General features: G+C 34.8%; 1 protein-coding gene across 4 annotated transcripts in view; it reads right to left on the minus strand.

The window, feature by feature from the left end:
• Nucleotides 1–2,144: 2,144 nt before the first annotated feature.
• STRN3 (striatin 3) overlaps nt 2,145–22,877 on the minus strand; it is a 65,910-nt gene continuing 45,177 nt past the window's right edge. For 3 of the 4 annotated variants that reach the window (XM_061997587.1, XM_061997584.1, XM_061997586.1), the window contains 9 exons: nt 21,917–22,050; nt 13,413–13,588; nt 13,234–13,281; nt 10,889–11,010; nt 9,290–9,457; nt 8,903–9,043; nt 7,516–7,623; nt 5,085–5,171; nt 4,593–4,977 (listed from right to left, as the gene is read on the minus strand). In XM_061997587.1, the coding sequence (XP_061853571.1) occupies nt 4,808–4,977; nt 5,085–5,171; nt 7,516–7,623; nt 8,903–9,043; nt 9,290–9,457; nt 10,889–11,010; nt 13,234–13,281; nt 13,413–13,588; nt 21,917–22,050 (1,154 nt within the window). In that variant the 3' untranslated portion in view covers nt 4,593–4,807. Of the gene's footprint in view, nt 4,093–4,592; nt 4,978–5,084; nt 5,172–7,515; nt 7,624–8,902; nt 9,044–9,289; nt 9,458–10,888; nt 11,011–13,233; nt 13,282–13,412; nt 13,589–21,916; nt 22,051–22,877 lie in introns of those variants that run through there. The other variant, XM_061997585.1, reaches the window with a different exon arrangement.

Genomic DNA, 22,877 nt, shown 5'->3' on the forward strand with positions numbered 1-22,877 from the left:
TTTTCAAAAGATTAATGCCATTTGTAAAGAACAAGCCAATATAAATACTTTTGAACTTCACTAAAAGACACAGCTCCCAGTAATACTTGGTTTAAAAGAGGCAGTCTTTAACCCACACAGATAGTACAAGATCACTATTGAATTCCTACCTGCAGTCTCAGTTTCACATATATATATATAAAATTCACAGCACTGATCCTTTAGTTTAGAAAGTCTAAAATTTTATAATAAATCCATTAATTTGAATCAATTTAAAATTAAAGCATCAAAAGTCTCACAGCACTGGTAAGATTTCAGTAACAGAACACTATTCTCCACATAACTGAATACAACTGTGTATGTTGTCTGTGTATGAAAATACTAAATGGTTAAAGTTGCTACTTGCTGTTTGTTAGAGCTCAATGGCTTCCAACCATCCATAGCTTAAGGTTTCCAATGGAGAACAAAGTGGAGCCGTATGTTGATAGGAATCAGTTCTCTCTCCTCCAGTTAAGACAGCATGCTACAAATTCAGTATTACTCTGACAATGCTATGTTACAATCAAAGCAAGAATTCGTCCACTGCCAGATTAAATACCCTACCGTTGCTCATAGGATGTCAAAGTTGCCCTCCCTGGCTATTTTGCTTCAGGAAAACTAGATCAAATCAGCTGGAACATTGGACATGAAATTTCAGGAGGAAATAGCATCAATATAAAATTCAAGATTGTATGGGAATTAGTAATTAGAAAATTAACATCTCCTAGTAAGGTTCTAACTGGCCTTGATGACATCTCTTCAATTTGACATGCATCTAACAAAATTAAACTACAGCTACTGTTAAGGTATAAATGAACAACTTTCAGTTTACTGCCTTCATCAGAGACTTTTACAACACTGAAGTCTCAGGTTCAGTGATTGTTGAAAACAAGAGCCTTACGACCTAGGCTACCTCACATCGGTGAGATCCCTAGTAATGAAAAGCAGATGAGTTAAATTTAATTCCTTAATCTCGAAATATTAAAAACAACAGTATGAAAGTGCAAGTATAGCAAGAACAGATAGTTTAGATGACTTCTCTTATATGTCATTACAATATCCATGTAAGAGGAAGGTCTAAAAAGGAAGCATGTTGTTTTCCATTATAAGTCAGTCAAAATGTGCTTCTATGTTAGGAACTAAAAGGTAAAGTCAGTCATATTTTCATACCAGGTACCTTACTTGGAAGGAAAAGAGTTATTAATTTTCTCAGCGGGATTTGTGTAGACCACCTTATCTGTGTGTTCAGCCTCCCTGCAAAAATACCAGTTGCTCAAATTTGATGCATTTGTTTGAGACATCTTTTATAGAAGGAGTAACAGTCACCACTACGTGATCAAGAAGCTTTCCACTGATTTGAGATGTGAAGTGTTAGAGAAGCACATAATAATAAAGAGCATGCCAGGACAGTGTGCTGTCAGTTGAAAATAAATTCATTAACATAGAACTGGACAGCCTCTGATAATGCATCCTCAATCCCACAGGGTTTATCCACTAGGAAAAATTCAACCAATTGTTTCTTGGCAAATAATCCTTCCTTAGGATTTCTAAATTAGAAAAGGTTTTTTATTAGGGCTTGTTACACTCTTTTTTCAGAGGTATTTTGTATGCATTTAGATAAGACACTGGACTACAGTCACCACTCCTCTGCTGAAAACAGTTCCTACAATAAAAAGCAAGATGGGGTTGAAGTTTGTTAACATCAATCACACCCTAAATGCTAAATGTATTATTCAAACACATTTAGGTATCTTTCTATTCAGGTTCTGAGCGCAAGTCCTTTGGGTCTTACAAAAGAAAAGTAAATCAGTTTTCATAAGTTGATGTGTTTTTGCTAAATGAAAACACTACATTTTTTCCCCATCACCAGTACTACAGCTCTTCTGTTCTAAAAAACACAAATAAAGGTTCCAGCATGTTATATCCCACAATAAATAAACTAAGACCATATTAGAGATTATTGTCAATATTCGATAAATGAAGCTTCACTACAGCATCTGATCCACTATGCATTAGTGAACTAAGATGACCATTAAGATTTCAATTAAGGAAAATAAGCAAATATTTTTTGTTTTACCGTTTCAATTTTAATACAATTTTTAAAAAAAAGTAAATGTTATGCATGGCAGTTTATTAAACAATCACATTTCATTTAAGCATTAAAACGCAGCAGTCTGGAAAAGCTGCCAGAAACAATGTTTGGTTTCAGAAAAAGCGATTATGAAATTACTTCAAATAAAATTCAAATAGTCTCTTGTCTGTTGATTAGTTGAATGCTTTAGACTGGAAGGAACAAAAAGTGCACATCAGCTGAACGTCACTTTCAAAAGTAAAGTCTTAGTGTCCTACAAGCACTTACTGAAAGGTCTGACCTCAATCTTCATGATAAAGGACAAAATTATCCCATTTCTATACAATTATAATTTACTGTAACATTTCAAACAATGTAACATTATTACTAAAACAAAATTAATTTCAGAATATAACTGTAGTGTTCTGCCTACCATGAGCACCTTTTTTCCTTTTTCTTTTAAAAAAATCTAATTTGCTTGACATGAGATGGCGTGAGACACATTCTCAGTGCAGAACTGGAAACTTACATGGAACAATGCAGTTACAACCACTTACAGGAACATGTTCCAGCTTAAGGTCATTTACACGTAAACATACTAATTTCATATGAAAAACTAAGTGTCATATTGTGGTATTCTGTTTCTGCCAATTCACTTCCAGGAAAGTAACTCATCACAGAGCAGATAAACGTTGACCTGCAGCTTAGCCTTTTCCAAAAAGGCTGCCCTTTTGTGCGTCATCTTGAGTGGAGGGCAGATAAAGAAACAGACAAAGGTTAATGGATAACATTAGCTATATGAGTAAGTTTTAAACATTTAGATTTTTTTTTAATTCAGCACAATCAGTGGCAGTTAGAAATAAAATCAGAGTACCTTTCTGGCTCCTAAATAATTTCATATATATACAGAGATAGTGATAAAAGAGTGTGATTACCTTCTTAAAAAGGCTTCAAGAATACAGTAGCAATTTCCAATTTGTTCTTGTATCTTTTAAAACATTGTGGAAACATGTTCTTATATGTGAGTACTGCTGCTTGAAACTGAACGGTTGCTTGACATCCAGACAACTATTACAATTTTCCAAAAGCAAAGCAGCTTATAAGCATAATAAACAAATGGTCATTTTGCTAAACTTTAGATCTAATTTATTAATTTGTATAATGACATTTTCAAACTGTGAAACACAAAATAATATAGTCAACAGTAACATACAGGTACACCATTTAATATTTATTATATGCATTTTATATACATTATTTTTCAACAGCTGTACTTTTGCTATGTGGTACAATCTTAAAAATTTGCTGATTCATAGTTTGTAAAACAGAAACCTTACAAAACTCATCAAAACTTGCAAACTGATCAGAAAAGTTTTGTGGAAGACTAGAAAAAATACTTTATTGTATTAATCATGCATTACACAAACAAAATCTTTAGTTACACCATAAACTGAAGCACATCTGAAAATAAAATAAAAGCAGGGAATAACTAGTCAAAACACAGCAGATTTATGAATCTTGAATTAACTACTTTTGTATTCTATTTGAAACGCAAATAAAAATAATTTTCACTCCAAAAGTTCTGAAAGAAGACTGTTTTCTGGAATCAATTCCACTCTAGAATTTCTTGGTTTGCAAAACTTTAGAATTACCGAATGTCCCATTTTCTCATCTACTTTAGACTGTTCAAAGAGTGCCATAATAGATATACAGGGCCCTTTAACACACTACATAAAAGGATATAAAGACCAACAAAAAGTGAAATAAATAACAATAGGCCATTAGCAAGATGGGTAATCCTTGATAAATAAACTCGTAAATACAGTAAGATGTACAAAATATCACATAGTGATAGGATGCCAAGATTATTTTTTTTTTAAAGAGTTCATCTGGGGGTGTTAATCCCTCTGTGTTTCATCTGAACACATTTTACAGTCCTTTATTTATGAAGACAGTTTTGCGATGATGATGAATTAGCATCCTTATGCAAGGACTTAGCTGAGCTGTATTAGGCAAAAGAAGGGAAGAGTGTGGTTACACGGCAGCGGGTCAGTGAGATCTCTGTGTTTTAGGGTTCTATAATGCAGAAAAACATTATCAATACAATCTTGAGCACTGTTGTGACAGGCTAAATATATAAAAAGACTTATAAAAACTAGAATTTTATCCAAACATTTTGTGCAACTAATGCTAAAATATTTTAAGTTAAATTTCCTTTTCTTTAAAGCAAAATAAAAGTTTAAAAGGGGAATCTGTGGCATTCAACTGATAAACAGAAGATTACTAAAAGATGAAAAGAAAGCTACTCTTGGAGCTCACTTCCCCCCACAAGAGCACCACATTCCTAACCCTAAGGCAGCACACAGAGTCCAAAATAAAAGTCTTTTGTAAGACCAGACTCCAGGTTTGCTTAAAGACACCTAAAGAACAGACATACACTCAGTTCATATCCTGTCAAGGCTACAAATACTGGTTTTCTTTTTTGTATTTCTTCCCACCCCCCACCCCCATACAGTAATTACAGTTAAATGAATGAGCCTGACATTGTTCAAGATCTGGTGACTTCTCACCAACTTCTACCTGCCCCACAAAAGAGCCTTCACCCAGGCAGATTAGATGTAGTGTCTTACTGGTAACCTTATCATTGATGGCAGTGACGCATTCCCTCTTTTTTGTCCAAACAGACCTGCTGTTATGATGCAGGTTTGTTCTGCTATGTCACACAAATACTTTGGCAAGGGCATCAGCTCCTGCACTGGCAATATATGCTTTTGATGGATGAAATGCTACATCATAAATTGATTCATCCAGCTTTTTCCTATGGGCTGTTATTTCTTGCACACACGTCTTGCTGTCCAAATTCCATAACCTAATGGAACAATCATGGCCTGTTTAGGAAAAAAGAAGACAAAAGACAAAGTTACACTTGTCAGACACTTACGTACATCATACATGCAAAATGTATAGAGCACTCAGAATATGAAAAGACTCTTACTTCCAGACATTAAATAGATTCCATTAGGATCTACAGCTAGACTTGTGACAGCATCCAAGTGAGCAACCATAGAATGGATCATTTTACCTAAAAGCAAAATAAATAGAGAATTTCCTGTGAATTATTGTTTCTTTAAAAAGATATCATTCCTGTTAAATGCAATACAGAACAACACAATTATTTAGATTCCACTAATATCCAAATGATATAATTCTGCAAGAAATTATTAAATTTCAACCGCAGATTCTTGTATAAACATATGGGTAAATGACAAAAAGCTCTCAAAAAGGCATTCCCGTTATAAGCACTCTTAAATCACCTAGCATCTTTACTGGTAGAAATCACAATGAAGACTCATTCTGAAACAACTGGGTAAGAACCTCAATTTTTAGTCCCAAATACCTGCTCCAGTAGAAAAAAAGTGCTGATGAAGCTTTGTGAAAAGAGACTTACTGAGTCATATCAAAGGCCCCCTGGCATTCCTAGGGGAGAGACTACTGGTGATAAACTGGGGAAGAAAATAAAACCCAAGGCAACTACAAGTGGTACCTGCTCAAAATACTCTCCAACTTCTAATAATTAAATGTTCATTTTTGTCACAAATCAGAGGTGTGATTTCTGCATTCAACTGCTCTTAATGCACCTCTTCTCAGTGATCTCCATTCCCGGACTCTTAGTAACAACTTGCAGTATCTCATGATGCTTTGTGAAAGGAGTTGTAAAATGCTGAGCTACACATAAGAACAACCACGTCTTTCTGTTTTGAACCTGTCATTTGTGGGGGTTTATCAACTGAACCTTAGTTCATATGTTGGAGGAGAGAGGCAATAAATCTCTGTAAGACTATGACCAACACGAAGCAAGTATATCGCCTTTGCCCAGTTATCTGTCTTCCTGAAGAATCTCAGTTTATTTAGTTTCTAAATTTCTATTTTAGTTTTAGTTTAGTTTCTATTTTAGTTTCTTTCTGAAAAAGTTAAAAGCCACTGAATATCTCCAATAATCTTTTTAACTATTCTCTGAAACATTTTAATTTGTCTATATCCCTTCTGAGATAAGGGAGACTAGAGTAACAAGAAGTGCATACGTAGATATACCAAGAATTCAAACAAAGGTATATCTATGATGGTTTTTGTTTATTCCTTTCCCTCATCCTAATGTTCATTTTGCTGTTTGGACTGCTAAGCAATGAACTGACATTTTCATTCAACCTTTTCTTGTAACTCTGAAGTGTTAAGTAAGAACAGTCAGTCCAGTGATTACTATTTTGTATTATAAAGTTTGTTTTTCCTTACATCATTTCACATTTAATCATGTGGAATTTAATTTGCCTGCTCTTAAGTCTATTTAGATCTTCAGTTCCTTCTTGTCAGCCTCCATCTTTAATACCTGGAATTAATAAATGTCAGTTAACTGTCAACAAACTGTCCCCTCTCCAGATGATCCATATTATGTTAAATCATTGCTGATCCCTCCAGGACCTGGTAATTTTTTATTTTACAAAATGACTATTTACTTCTACCTTCTGTTTCCTGTCTTTGACCCAATTATTTGTTCATGCAATATTTCTCTTTATTCTGCATCTTTATTCCTTTAAAGTAATAAACTTTAATTTCAGGACAATCATTGCAATGCACTTAGTGACCACAATTCAAATATGTACATTCATGGCAGGTGAGATGAAAAAAATGCCTATTTTTTGGCCTTCAGTAGCAAAACTCCCAAGAGCTCCCCCACTCTGCCCAAATCAAACACACTTAAAAGAGGATTTAGACATATGTTTAAAGTCAGTTTACACCGATTTTTTTTATTCCAGCTTTGGTAGGATAACATGCAGGAAGTGACCAATAATTTAATGAAAGGGATATTTATCTTCACTCTTACAATTACTCCAACCTTCCTGTCATGACAGACTATACAGTTTTCCCTATACCCTTATTTTCACTCTTTTTTAGATCCTTTTCTATTTTATAAACTTCATCAACATCTTAAGTATAACCCAGAATTCCATTAGTACAATTAAATTCAGGTTATTTCTGTCCCTAATAGGTACTAAGCAATGTTCTTCACTTCTGAGAGTTGAAAAACCTCAACTAATATATGCCTAAAGTTAAAAGTATGAAGACAGGAAGAAAATGGTAGATATATTTTACAGATTAGCAAAGCTCTAATTTAAGAGGACTGTTTTGTTCCTCACAGCTATCTCTCTCTGTTTTGGGAAAGTATTTTCTTACTCCTGAAGTCACAACTGCAACGGTTATCACTATTTCATAGAAAAGTTGCTGAAGAGATTTAATCTCACAAATACCAAGTTTTCTTTTGTGTAGAACTGCATCACCAATAAGTTATCTACAAATGAATTCTCTTTACGTCCATCCGGATTTACGTTACACACACTCATACACACAAATTACATTTTCTTTATCCTTACCCGTTTTGTTGTCAAAAAATTTGATGTGTCTGTCTTCATGTGCTGTAATAGTTACAGGAAGTGTGGGATGACTTACTACCTTGTTAATATGATTATTTGATTGTACACCTGAGAAGAAAAAAAAAAGCTACTCAATTGCCTCGAATAAAGGGTTAAATTTAAACTGAGACTATTTTAGCATTGCACTTTAGCCTACTATATTCACTATTATTACAGAAGTAACATTTTAGGAAATGCACCAATGACCTAAGCCACTAAGACACTAGACAATGACTGCAAGGTTAAAGCTGTAGAAGTGGTTTACACACATAAGATTCTTGAGAGAGATAGCACACAAACCAGATACTGCAAGGCAGCACTAGCCAAGTAGCAACCAACAGCAAAAAAACACATTTAGCTTGGGGAAAAAAACAAAACAGAATCCAAATAACCAAAGTCATTCTAACTTAAGATTCTGTCAGATATATTTATGTCTTAGTTCAACTTAAAAGTAACAATGAAGGGTTTAGAATACCTTCAGAAGTTTTTAGAATACTCTTACAAAAACACTTTCCTATCATGATACGTGAGTGTTTCAAGGCTAGTTCTCTGAATTTCTGTGCTTAATTTTTGTTGATTCCATTTAGGATTCTCTCTTCCAACTAGGAAAGGTATTTCTCCAATTTGTGATGTTCTTTCTCACTGCCAATTACAGTTTTTGCACAAGCTACCTAGACCACAGCTTTTACAGTTTTGTAACCTGTGCTGAAGTCTATATTTAACCTATTTACTATTTTAAGTGTAATCACTAAGAAAACTAGACTACTTAGAGGGGAGAAGCAAATTCTTCCCTTGTATTATTCTTTTAAATCTCATTTCATAGAAAGGAATGATCAGAAAATGAAGGTTTTCCTTATGGAACATTTTCACCAGTTCATGAAAATAAGGTTCTTCTATCTATCAGATACATGCAATTCTTAAAGCTACATCTTTGTAGTACCTTATTTATAGCAACAGAATTTCTACTATGAGAAGGTCCACAGAGGAGACTGTTTAATCACAGGGTGTGCAGAATTTTGCACTGAATTAATATTCTGCTTAACTTATTAATATCCTCCATATCAAGCTATGTAATGGAAACTGTGTTTTTATATCTAATTCAGACAATTGAGTCTTGAGAAAACTTATGTTAGGATACAAAACCTGTGGCTTTCATTATCTCTAATGCTTTCAAAACCTGTTAATCCATGTCTGTTCCAAGCCTCTTGAAGCACCTAACCAACTTTCAAAATTTCCTGCATGATGCAGGAGAGGAGCAAAACTTGTCCATTTCCTTCACCATATAATAAGACTTTTATCAAAGTACCTCATTCAAGATGTATGTTTCATACAAGACAGCTTTACTTACCAGATTCTATTTGTGATGAAAGCATTACCACTGACTGGGATGTTTCTAAATCATAGATGACTGTACTGCCAGTGTTAAAAGATGTCACCATATGAGCAGGGTCACAACCTATAAAGTCAACTGATGTAGGTATTCCATGTTCTAGAGAGAGAGAAAAATGTCTTAAGAAAGAATGAAACACACTGAAATCCCTGATAGTTTAAACATTTGTTTTACACTCATACTTTAAAGAAGAAATTTGGTTCCTTCTTTAAAGTAATACCAAAGCACCAGGATTATTTTACTAAAGGGTCTCTTTGTTACCAGTTTTGACAAATTGAGATAATGAACCTGGATGCATCATCAATTGCCTCATAACACATTTTCCAAACCACTGCAAAAACTGACCTTTCTCTCCATTGTAAGTGCAAATACAGGGGATTTTTTCTGGTGGGTTCCATAATCTAATAGTGCCATCTGCCGAACAAGACAGTAAGTGATTCTTCACTCCACTGTAAGCAAGACCCCAGACTGCATCTGTGTGAGCAATTAATGTGCCAGCTAGAACGTTTGGCTCTGGGAAAAAAAAAAAAGTTCAGAAATGAAACACCAAATAAGTACTTCTTGTACTGTCATATAAACCAAATAAAGAAAAAAAACCCCCACCAAATCAACCAACCAAAATCATTTCACAAGTAACTATGTCTGTTTTCCCAGAATGACAGACACTTGTCACCACTGAGGCACTTCAAATTCACCACCTTAAAGGTGCTTGGTCACAGCCCTTCCTCTGGACAAAGTGCAATGACATCTAACAAAACAGGCTTTCACTTAAACACTGACATTTAATGCTGTTTTTACTCAGTGTACTCTGCTGACACAGGGGCATGCTCTACAACTCAGGCACACTAATAATTAAAACAAGATTATTTTCTTCTCCCTGTTACTTAATCATTGTCTTTATAAGGTGGTTTTTAAACTATTCTTTACCAGGCTTTGAGTAAAGAAGTGAGAGAAAAAGATAAATGGAAAAGGGTAAAGCCAGATACATCATTAAAATCTAGTTTTGCAGAAAACTAGAAACAAGTTCATCTTGCAAGTGAAAACTCTCCTATGAAGCTCCCTAAGGAGGAAAAACACCCTATTAGAGCTCTGTCTTAAAAATAACTTTGTTCATGCAAGTTGGATTGTTGGTATAACTTCCATGGGCCTCGAACTCTAGTCAAGTGACAAACTGGAACGGTTTTAGTGACAGGACTACACTGAATAAATTTTTAGCAGAGAGGAACAATTTGAACAATATATTAGTTTTAACAGAGAGAGTGTAGTGGTCTTCCTAAATCAGCAAGACAGTGCTGCTCCCCATCCCTCCCATCCCACTGCCACAGAGTATGCATCCTGAGTGTTGTAGTAGCATACTCAACACATGGATGCAAGCAAGAGAGGAGGAAGTCTTGATTGTCCCATTCAAACTTCAGTGAACCAGGAACTGCACCTCAGAATTTTACACAAAATGCTGGTTATTACCAATAGCTAGAGAGGATGCAGAGTCTTCCAAGCAGTTATCAGCTCTTTCATTTTAGAAACATGAGTTACAGGAATCGAGATGCAAATCAGCAAGTTTGGGGGACAGAATTTGAGTACGTTTGTCTTTGTTTACTGAGAAATTGTTGTCAGAAGGAATAATCATTCCAAAGTTTTTAATTTTAATTTTTGTTCAAAGTACTAAGCACTCTTCTTCAAGAGTGATAATTACTTTTTTCCTTTACTGTTTTAAAACTCAGAAATTACCAGTCTACCTATTACAGTTTTATACAAAGTATGCCACCAATGCAAGTGGGAATAAACCATTACCGTTTACCACTAACAAAAAGTTGAAAACACACAATTAATTTGTTAAATGGCAGTTACATTTCACAAAAGCACTAGAAAACAGATTAACATCAAGCAGAAAATTAATGTTGAAGATAACTGTCATAAGTTTTTTATCCTTCAAAAGGTACTTACCATAGGTATCATATGGATCCACGTTAGGGCTAGGCATGTTCCACCATTGGATGGTTGCATCAATACCACCACTGAAACACTGTTCTCCATTGGAACTAATTGCCAGTGACAATACAGGTCCACTGTTGGGAGACAAAGAAGTTTATTGATACTGCCAACAGGATAAAAGTGAAGATTTGGCTATTTAAAAAAAAAAAGGCAACTGCATTAAGTAGTTAAAAAAAAAGCCAAACTCCAACAGAAAAATTCTGTTAAAATCTTTTTGAAGTCTAAACAAGTGATACTAACCTAAAAATATTCATAATAAATTAAACTATCCAAATCGAAGCAATTCAAAGAACATCAGCTGATTTCTCAGAAGCAACAGTAACTCCATGGTGAGTTTTTACAGTGCACCTGTGCCAATCTAATAGCTAACTGCACTGAGAGAGGTGATTGTAGCCAACTGTTTTCTCATCCTGTTTTAGGAACTGACAGTAACCTGTGCCCCAGTAAACTAGGTTGAGGAAAATTATCCTAGAATGAGTACTTTTTGGCCAAAGTTAGACTTTTATTGGTTTAACTTGTCAATCTGTTTGGTGTGCTATCAGACAAACACAAGCCTCAAAGGAACAAGCATGTCTACTCCATTGGACACACTACTGAGTCAGGTTTAACTGCATTGTAAAACCATGTGCCCAAAATTAGATGCCTGGCTCATTTGATGGGCTATCCTCAGGAGTTTGTTTATATGCAGATTTTAAAGCTAGAATTACATATCTAAAGATGGTGAAAAGGAAGATTATTGACCTATGTATCTGGAAAGTGAAGAACGAAGCTAGATTGGAAAGGAATGTTGCTCAACGTCTGCCTGATGGGAAAAACAGTAAAATAACTTGTTACCCACCTTACTGGAAATCACAGCGTGGGCAGTTCTGTATCAGAACCTTCCCAAACCTTACCTTTTTGTATTCAGTAACAAAATCCCAAATAATAGCCCAAATTTAGACAAAGATCTGAAGAAGAATTCAATTGGTCAACTGAGCCTCTATCACTCAAAATAACACTTGTATCTCAACATGAGGATAAATTAAGTCACTCAGTTGTGGAGTGTTTTATGCTTTAGCCCATAAGCACAAAGAGAGGATGTCATGTTAAGTATTCAGCTTAAGGGAAGGAAGAGGGTGATGATTTTATGTGTAGATTTCCTAATATAGATACTAATTTAATTTCTTTTGTTAAGGCCAGCAGAAGAAGTGTTATCCACTTCCATGAATACCAAAGAGCTCTTGTGAAGCTTACCTGCTGACTGGGTTGGAGACTGGACCTTTAGTTATATAAGCAAAGCATACTCAAACTACTGTGACTGGATATAGACCATGCATTTTTGTCTTGCTTTCTTATTGGAAAGAAGCAGAATTCAAAATTAGCAACTGAAACTCAGGCAGCAATAAAGCAGTTAATGCCAGTTAAGAAATCACTGGGAGTTTTACAATTCCTGGCTCAACTTGCAAGTTTTGCTAACATTGTTTAATTCAGGTTGGCTCACTGTCACCATCTGCCACAACAATGGTCTTTCCTTGCTTCAGACTAGTTTGTGCAATCTGCTTTCCCAATAATCTTGGGCTGGATCACAGTAAGAAATGAGAATATTTGTTATGGCGTGTAATGCACCACCAACAGCACACAAAGCAGGCAAACTTGAGATGGGAAAGGAGGAAGCCTAGGTTGACACTGCAAGAGAATGGACTGTTGGTAACTTTACCCAGGTATTAATCAACTTTTTTACTACAACAATTATCTCATCGATTTCCAAGTTTTCCCAGCTCTGAGATGTATGTGGATTAATTAATATCCATACCCTATCTACTACTTTGGCCTGTTCTGACAATGAAACTTAATCTTATTCAAGTCCCTAAAAAAAATTCAGAAACCTTCTAGTCACTTGCTGATCTCACTGAATTCACATTCAATAAAGGCTTTTTTGGTCCTGATGGTTGCATCTGTAGTTTTCATTTCTCACACCTGTATCTGAAGATACTAGGTAAAACTTAAAAATTCTACCTTATCTATCTTCTTCATATGGTTACAGATAAAATCGAGAGCCCAATAAACAGTCATATCTCAAGTTTTCATGACATTTTGTACAATCTCTACTTTAAATTGCAGCTGAAGACATTTGCAACTTCGTATTCTTGTACTATCACAGACTGTGCAATTCATGAGAGAGACTCAGTATTTATCTGTTTTTACAAAGTAAAATGGACCTGATCTATATGATATACAACCAGAATACACTTGTGGCTTTCAGACTGAAATGTCTTATGAATCCATGAGATAAAAACAATACATTTATCAATACTTACATGTGGGCCCTAAATGTGTAGATGGGTTCTACATCTAAAGAGGCACTCCTGGAAGAGAAGTAGAGTAATTAAACTACATGAAATCGCTACTGAAAAACTCTGAAAACATTTAAGAGTTTAATCAATTTTCAAGGCACTGAAAACACAACTGATGTTTCATAAAAAACCCATATACTTGCTTTTTGGCAGGAACTGTTTTCTGCAAATTCCAAAGTTTTAGAGTATGGTCCTCAGAGGCTGTAACCAGCACAGGCTCTACAGGATGAAAAGCTAATGCCCGCACTCCATCAAAATGACTGCGTAGCGTATACTTAGGGTTCCATGTCTTTCGGAAGGCATCTTTATTAGCTGGCAGCTTAAAAAAATGGGAAAGGAATAACTTTATTTTTGGCTTAAAAACACATAAAATATCTATCCCCCTATATTTTAGGAATACACTCTAGTTTTTATTCAGCTAATACATGTTCAATCTTAAGTTATCATTTATCTACTGATCTGTCTATATGCATTTGTAACTCCTTCTCTGGCATGCAAGGTAGTCTGCAAATTTTTATGTTGTCATAATGTCTTTCATCCCAGAATATAATAGAGTTCAAATTGCTGAGTACAGAGCCAAGAAGCCTTGATTTCAAAAAAAATGGTTTTAATCTTTTTCTGCAGTGCTACTTTAACACTACTTCTCTGAAGAAAGATAAAGGTGTCATTGCTTATCATGTTGTCTGCATCCAAGGAAGAGATTACAACTGTCTAAAGCTCATTTTATCACTTAAACATGATAAAAAGGTGTCTAATAAGTGATCTTCCTCAGATGAGTATCTTGACTGGGAATGATGTAATTCTTGAACACTACAACACAAAGGTAGATACACAGAAATAGGTAATCAAAATTTCAATACACGTTTGTCATTATTTTGAATATAACATGTTTTCTAAAGCCATTACTAATTTTTTTAGATATTCCTGATAACAACTTAGTTATGTGAAACAATACATGAAAAATTTACATGTATATAATATGAACATCTAGTTTATACTCTTAACCTACAGACTGTTAGGCTAGAATAAAAAAAACACAGCTGTTTTCATAGATAACTCAGATGAGTTACCAGAAAACACCCAACTCTTCTAGTAACTGCAAGAGACTAACTTAGAGCTTTGAAAACCATTTATATTATGTACAGAGCAGACTCTCAAAAGACTATAACCCAATGGACAGGTACTAAGCCTCCACCATAAGAAGAAATACATGTGCAGGTACTTCTCTGTTCTCCTCAAGTAATTACTAAGGGAGTTTAGAAAATCCACTTTAGTTAGATGACCAAAATTAGCAAACTAAGAACAAATGCAAACTAATTCTATCCTCTGCCTTATACACTATCTATTCACCATGTAATCATTAAGGCACGTTTCTCAACTGTAGTCCAGAAATTCACAGTATCCCAAAATACTTTCAGCAACACCATTAAGAGATTAAAATCTCCCATAGCTAATAAAATCTTTGCACCTTGTATCTGTCAGGATTGAACATAAATATCAGATCATAACGTAACACATACTGTAATAAGTATTGTTCTATCAATTCTGTATCCTGGAGTGAATTACCAGGACTGAAACTAAATTTGATTCTATCCAATCAAAACAAATAGAAAGGCACAGATAGTAAAATCTACTGTTATGAGCCACAGATGACCTGACATTTGCTTTTCCCTTATATTAATCTAAATTTCTGACCTAAGTGCAAACTATGCCAAATTCGGATCTAGCAACAGAAATCTGTTATACCAGACATGTAACCTAGATAGTTTGCAGTTTTTTTAAATATCATCCAACAACTATAAAAACATTTTGTTTCCAATCCTCCTACTTCAAAATACACTGAATACAATATTTTTAATGAGAGTTTATTTAACACTACACTGCATATTATATACAAGGCTTAATAAAAATAACTGTATTTTGTTTCAGGGAACAGAATGGTATTCTGAAGTTCTGCATTCAATTTGACAGATGTCAGTCCAAGCTGCATATTTATTCACCTCCCTGAATCTGAAGTGGGTAAGGGAAGGGAGTAATAATTTTTTAAAAAAAATTTTAAAAGTTAATATCTTTCTAGCAGAGCCCTTTGATAGTTTAAATCCTTCTTTTATGTAATGTGTTCATCCACCTATACAGTAATGTTGTCTCATGTACTTGTGGTTATCTGTGGCTTACAGAAACTAAAGCCAAACAGTTCAACAAGAACAAGTGCAGACTTCTGCATCTGGGAAGGAACAACCCCATGCACCAGTACAGGCTGGGGGTCGAACTGCTGAAGAGCAGCTCTGCAGAGAGAGACCTGGGAGTCCTGATTGATAATAAACTAACCATGAGCCAGCAATGTGCCCTCGTGGCTAAGAAGGCCAATGACATCCTGGGATGCATCAAGAAGAGTATGGTCAGCAGGTCAAAGGAGGTTCTTCTCTCTCTCTACTCTGTCCTGGTGATGCCTCATCTGAAGTACTGTGTCCAGTTCTGGGCTCCTCAGCTCAAGAGGGACAGGGAAGTGCTGGAGAGAGTCCAGTGCAGGACCACCAAGAACATCTTTCGTATGAGGAAAGGCCACGGGAACTGGGGCTGTTTAGTCTGGAGGAGAGGAGACTGAGGGGAGATCTTATTAACATTTATAAATATCTAAAGGGTGGGTGTCAGGAGGTTGGGACATCCCTTTTTTCTATAGTAGCTAGTAACAGGACAAAGGGTAATGGGATGAAGCTGGAACACAAAAAGTTCCACTTAAGAAAAAGCTATTTCACTGTGAGGGTGATGGAGCAGTGGCACAGGCTGCCCAGAGGGGTTGTGGAGTCTCCTTCCTTGGAGGTCTTCAAAGACCCGCCTGGACATGTTCCTATGTGACCTGATCTAGGTGAACTTGCTTCTGCAGGGGGGTTGGACTAGATGATCCCTAAAGGTCCCTTCCAACCCCTACCATTCTATGATTCTATGACTTGAAATAGCAATGGCTAAATTTAGCACACAGTTATGTCCCAGAAGAGAGAGAAGACCTCAGTTCTTTGGGTGCAATGTGCATCCATACTGCACTGAATCCTATTACAGATGTGATAGTCATTCAAGGAAACCAGGTCTGAATACAGTCCTTGTTATTCTGAGAAATGAATAGTTCATTAAATCTTTTTTTTTCTTTTTTTTTTTTTTTGGTTAAAGTGGTTGTTGCCATGGTAATTTTGTTCTCAGCAGTCCAGAGGAATCTGCTAAAATTTAAGTTACACAATTTACAGAAGTTACCACAAAAAGTACATTTCTTTGCTTAAATACAGCTTTAACACGTTAATTTTTTTAAATGGACATGAATAACTTGGCTTTTTTAGAAGACACCCTGTAAATCTTCCTAAAAATCTATTTATGTACTAGCTATTTTTTTTGTTTAATTATTTTCCTCCAATGAATCTTGACATCCTTACTGCTAGAGTAAGAGAACAACTTACATCTTCAAAAAGAGAACTTAGCAACCTAGTCTAACGTAGAAAACACCTAACCAGGAGTATACTTTAAAAAAAACCAAACAAACCACAAACCCAACAAATGATCTCAGAAAAACAGAGTCAAGGACTTGAAAAATGGATTTGCTGATTTACAAAGAATAAATGTGAGATACAAAACAGGCCAGGGGTGTAATGGAAAAAGTAGTAAAATCTGACACCATAAATTAATGTTCTAAAGCGTGTCGTTTGAAAAGCCTCTCAAAACAGAAGGCAGGAATACACTGCCCCACTGACAGTTTTAATGTTCTACTGTAAATGCCAGAAGATAAAGTTGTGAGAAGAGACTATGGAACCATACAGATTCACTAGCTCCTTTTCCTTTTTTCCCTGAACAAAAGAGATCAGCTGATCCTAGCTCCCTATCAGAAAACTGCCACAGAGTAGATGCTTAGAATAGGAGGGTCTACTAAAACCAAGAGTTGTTCCCTCGCCTGAGAACACCCACCAACACTCAAAAAAACCTCTGTCTAGGTCAGGAGACACAAAACACTTAACATGTCTTAAATCTTGACCACAATCACTCCTTAAACTTAAGAGAGAAATAAAAACCATATAAACCATAAACCACAAGAAACTACCAAACAGATTAGAGGAGCCATCAGAACTGGAAATATCTGCTTTCTAATCCTCGCTCAATCTAAACAAATAAAAATCCCATTTAGTCTTCATTTTGCTTGTCCTTATGGGCATAAAACATGGGTAAGCAACCTATTCATTCTGCTTTTTAAACCACCAGCAAACGAGACTGAAAGAAAATATACCTGAGTTTTAAAAGAAAAGGAAAAAAAAGGAAAAAGTAAAAAAAAGAAAATACTTTAAAAAGGCAAAAAGACACAAAGGAAGGAAGCTCTTTCTTGCCTCTGCAATGGGAATCCTTAAAAGAATAGCAGGGAGATGTGTATTTCCTGATGTCTATCAACTACTCACCTATAGGAAACAGAAGAATTTGAAAGCAGTAATTAGTAACTGCGGCCAAAGTCTTTTGATGTTGTTTTTCTTGATACCATTGTGATTGACTGGAAATTTCCTAATTTAGATGCTGTCATAAATGAGAACTTTCAATTTCACAGACAGATCTACAGCCGAAAACCATCATGATCCTGTGCAGCTATGGAATCCAAGAATGTACAAATGAGAGCACTTCATTTGGCAACACTATTACTCCCTTGGCATCAAACTACACATGATGAGGAAAATACAAAGAACTAGAAATTGAAAAGGACATGACTTGAGATGACTGTACCATATTACAGATGTCAAGTCTTGTAGACAACTTGTGTACTAAAACATTCACATATAGAAAAAAGAATCTATAGTTGAAATTCTTTCAATTTAACACTTAATCTCCGTCCTGTCCACATGTTCTCTTCAAAATACAGCATTCATCGAGGAGTGATACATGAAAGCCAGTAGAAAGTTTTGGCTTTATTTATTCATTCCCTATGATGACTCACACAAGCAGTTTAAAAAGCATAGATGTGTTGGGAGTAAAATTCAAGAAGTGGGAGTATTAAGTGTTTTGGGGTTTACTGATGTCTTACTTAAGCAGGTAATTTTAAGTAAAGGTAATGTTTATCTTGAGATTTACTAGAAAAGGAGGTGGCTTCACCTAAGCTCATAAGGGCATGCGATTAAGGTATCCTACAAGTACTGTATTACAAGTACAATAAGACATAGTCTTGGCGCACTGCAGTTCCACATAGTTATGTGGAAACAACTTCAGAAATTAAGAACTGTCAAAGAATTTTTAACCTGAATTGTGATGGAGAATTAATAAAATCTGAATTTCAGTCTCTGTAGATCCATGACAGGACATATACTCCCTTCTTAAACAAAAATATTTATTAAAAAATCTTTCCATCTGCATTCATCTCCTCCGACACATGGAAAAAGTCAGAATCCATCATGCATTTTTCAGACACGCTTCAAAAGAGAGCAGATCTTTTAAAAGGCACTGGGAAAGGAGGACTGGATAGGAAACAGAGAAACTCAATTGACAATTACAGTCAATCTCACTCCTATTTGGTGAATGATGTAGTAAGAAAGCAAAAACTAATGTCTATCTTTTGTCTCCTGTATCAGCTGGATATTAAGGTATGAGATAACCTCTCCCCATACACCTCCCAAAACAAGCTGTAATTAAAAAGCTTCTAATAGAGGCTCTCAATGAGATTTTTTTTTAAAATCTAACTACACTGGAGCAATGAGATCATCTTCACCTACAGGATCAATGACATCTTCAAAAGTTCAACAGTTTTGTCAGTTACTGCCTTCTGCTCCAAAATCCTTATTAGCTCAGGGAGTATTTCATACTTAGATATTTATCACCTCTATTCTCCGCTTTAAGTTTCCCAAGAGCAAAGGCAACTCTAAGTTGTATTCTTTTGTTTTTATTGCTCTTTGTATAATAAAAACAGTATTGTCAGGTTTATCATATATACCACAGATACTTCTCAAGCAGTTTGACCTGTTGGTGTCAATTATACTCCTCATTGTTATACTTCCTCAGTTTGTCTTGGCTCCCCTGTAAATACTCTTCCTTCTTGGATTAAGCAAAATGGCTACACACAGTTTTACAAAGAAGCTGTACTTCAGAAAAGAAAATAATGACTTGCAAAGTTGCAATGTTACAGTCAAGCATGACTCAAAACCAATCTTGCTTCTGGAAGTCTCTCACTGGCCATCCTCTACAGACCAACTTTCCCTACACGACTAGAATTCTTGAAGGAGACATCACAAATTTCTTCTTTATAGCAAATACGTTCTTGCAATCTCTTTAGCACAGAAAGAAGTATGGAATATATTTGCCATTATGACATCAGAACATATTAATGACTGCATTATTTTGATGCAAGATCTTCTGGCTCAGCATTGGCCTCTAACAGTAGCTAAAACAAAACAAAAATGACTAAGACAAAATACAAAAATAGTGACGCTTCTTCGTCCAGACTGCTTTCTTTCACATCAGGAACTTCTTGTTCCTTCTATGTATATAGGAATTCGCCATTGAAGGCTAATAGGAGATTAATAGTTAATAATGATTTTTAACAGATATGTAAGGTATTCTGCTAATACTGGAGATGTACTGAGACTGGAATATATGCTATTAATGACGATTTATTACCATTCTTATAATAATGAAAACAGCCAACCAAAATCAGAGCCATGTTAAATATAGTATTACAGACAAAACCTGAAGGTCACCACACTAATTAGTCCATGGACAAATTGTCCAGTGTACAGGTTTGTCTTAGGATTTCGGTAGGTGGAAGAAGAAAGAAGAATGCTTAAAAATATTTTAGACTTTTAAAAGAAAAAAAGAATTAAAAATTCTATGGTTAAGAATATTTGCCTGAAGAAGCAAATGTTGTCATGTTACTACTATAAATTCAACGAAAGGTAAATGTGACCCACCAGATAATGCTACTCCAAAGTTCTGAACTTGGGAACAGGACAGACCACAATGCAAAGCAACCACAAAATCAATTTGTCATCTAGTCTCACAACTGTAGCTGCCTCACTACTCAAAGTATACCATTTAGTTTTTTGCTGTCTTGTATTTACTGTCAGTGAAATGGTATTGACTTCTAAACTGCTTTAAAATTAGTATTTTTCCTCATTCAAGTTAGCATGAAACCAAACTTTTCTTCATTCTTTGATGAAGATATATACAGGAAGATTTAGAATTTATTCAAGCAAATAAAGCCTTATGTAAAAACAAATCCCCAAACTATCCAACTTCATAATTTCCAGGGTAATCTATTACTAGTTAGGAACATCCAGTCCAGATGTTTCAAATGTAAGCTGTCTTAAAGTATATACAATTTAAGAATTTGAAGTACTTTTCTTTGAATCCACTTGTTCACAGATTTATTTGAAGCTTGAAAAAAGTGGCAGTTTTCTAGACAACAGCATATGACCCTCAATTTAGACACATTTTACATATCATTACACAAGAGATTTAGACAGGAGACAAAGTCCTGAGAAAGTTAAGACGTAAAGAGTTGAAGCTGAACTTTGATATTAAGTTATTTGACTTTCCAGAAGTGTTACTTGAAATTAAACAGAAAATTAATGATATCTGAAAATTAATCTTTACTGTGAACAAGATATTATACAAATTTAGAAAGTACTCAAAATATTTAAAAAAGCTCTTTAATTTATTTTTATGCAGTCCAGTAATAGAAGGATGGATAATTAACTTTTCATTTGTTATTCATGAAATAGAACTATGTAACACAACACTCTGCAATAATGGAGAAATAGAAGTATTAGCTTTTACTTCATTGGAGCAGTTCATAATACTGTCAGTTATAAATACTTAAGGACAAATAAGATTTTAAAAAAGGTGTGTAGTATTGAAATGTACACAAGTGTTTTCAGATACTGTAAAAAGTCATAAACAATTTATTCACTTTGCAGATTCCAAGATTTTAATAAAATCCCTGGTTTCCAGTACAAACATCACATATCCATCTTGAAAAGTTGCAGAAACAGAGAGGTACCTTACCAACACCAACAATAAAAACAAAACCCAAATGCCACCAGTTGTAGCCCAAAACCACAAGACACTTTAAATACAACACAATATGTAAGACTTACCTGAACATTTTCCTAACTAGTCCTCAAATGTTGCTAGTCAATGAACGTCAGAATACTCTGGATCGTATTAAAAAAACATCCTAAATGCTTACATATGAACTATACTGCTATATATTGTTTACACTCAACACCACGTAAACACAAAGGAAAGCAAAGAATTTAGTATGAGTATTGGTGGTTTATGGCACGTCTTCTCAACACTTCACATCAGTGTATAATTGCCATTTTTGTTCAAATTTGTGTTAAGATGTCAATCTATATTTGAAGGAATACATTATGACATAAATGACAAAATTCAAATTAAATTACTTCAAATCCCAAATTGAATTACTTAAGTAGAAAACAAGCAATCTCATGTAATTTTTATTACCCAAATTACTAGGTCTATTTACGAGGTGCTCCCTCCCACATCCAAGTATAAGTTTTTGCAAATGAAGCCTCTGTTCTGTGAATCTGTAATGATCAGGATGAGGGAGAGGGGACCCAACAATTATTGATTACATTAAAATGTATAAAGAATTTGAAAATAAAATTGCACTTACATCATAACTATAGTCTGCATCATTTGTTACTGTCAAGTCTGCAAGGTCTCCAAGGCCCAGTACATTTAATAACACATCATCAGAACCCATAATAAATGACTTGCCTCCTCCAGGTGGAAACGTTATTGGCTCAGCTACAAAGAACAAAACAGTTTCTTTAAGTCTCAATGTAATAATTCAAACTGATGTAAAACTGCATTATTCATCACTTAAAAGTAAAATTTAAAATGGGACTTGTGTGTACTACATACTACCCCAATTAAAAAAAAAAGAGCATGAAGACACACACATGTGCAAACACACATACACATATTAAATACACAATTCTTCTATCATGCTTTGTAATTCTATTTCAACTTACTTCACAGCAGTGTTTAATACTACTGACAAGTGACCAGACTGACATTATTTTAAATTGCAATATCAAATATATGTCACATGGTCTCCAAATTCTCAGATAAAGGTTTCACTCACTACAACATGCTATCTGCCTTCTATCCATTTGCACTAAGTCAGTACTTTATACTAGTCAGATATTTCTATTTGCAAATGTGAAAAAAAACTTACTCTCAGGCTAAAGGTCTGCAAAACATGTACTTTGATTTTTTCCACATTATTAAAAAAAACCAAAAACATCTGTTATTCCTGAATTCCCTGTCAATTCCTCAGCATGACTTTGAATTCTAATTGAAAATTAACTCAATTGATACATATCTTAGCTAGCTGTGCCTTCCCAAAATTGACATTTAACATTTCTGTTAATTATCATTTAGAATGAATACAAATTACATATAATCACTTATTCTGAATTCATGTCTGAATAATAAAGTTTCAAATATTCACCCATATATTTTACACTCTTCAAAAATTATACATATCTCCACCCACAAATATCAATTTATGAGCAAGGAACAGAAATACAGTCTTAATCATTGTAAAACTTTAGGATATTAGAAGCTGC

Source organism: Colius striatus, chromosome 6 (genome assembly GCF_028858725.1).
Source record: "Colius striatus isolate bColStr4 chromosome 6, bColStr4.1.hap1, whole genome shotgun sequence".
Lineage (NCBI taxonomy): Eukaryota > Metazoa > Chordata > Aves > Coliiformes > Coliidae > Colius > Colius striatus.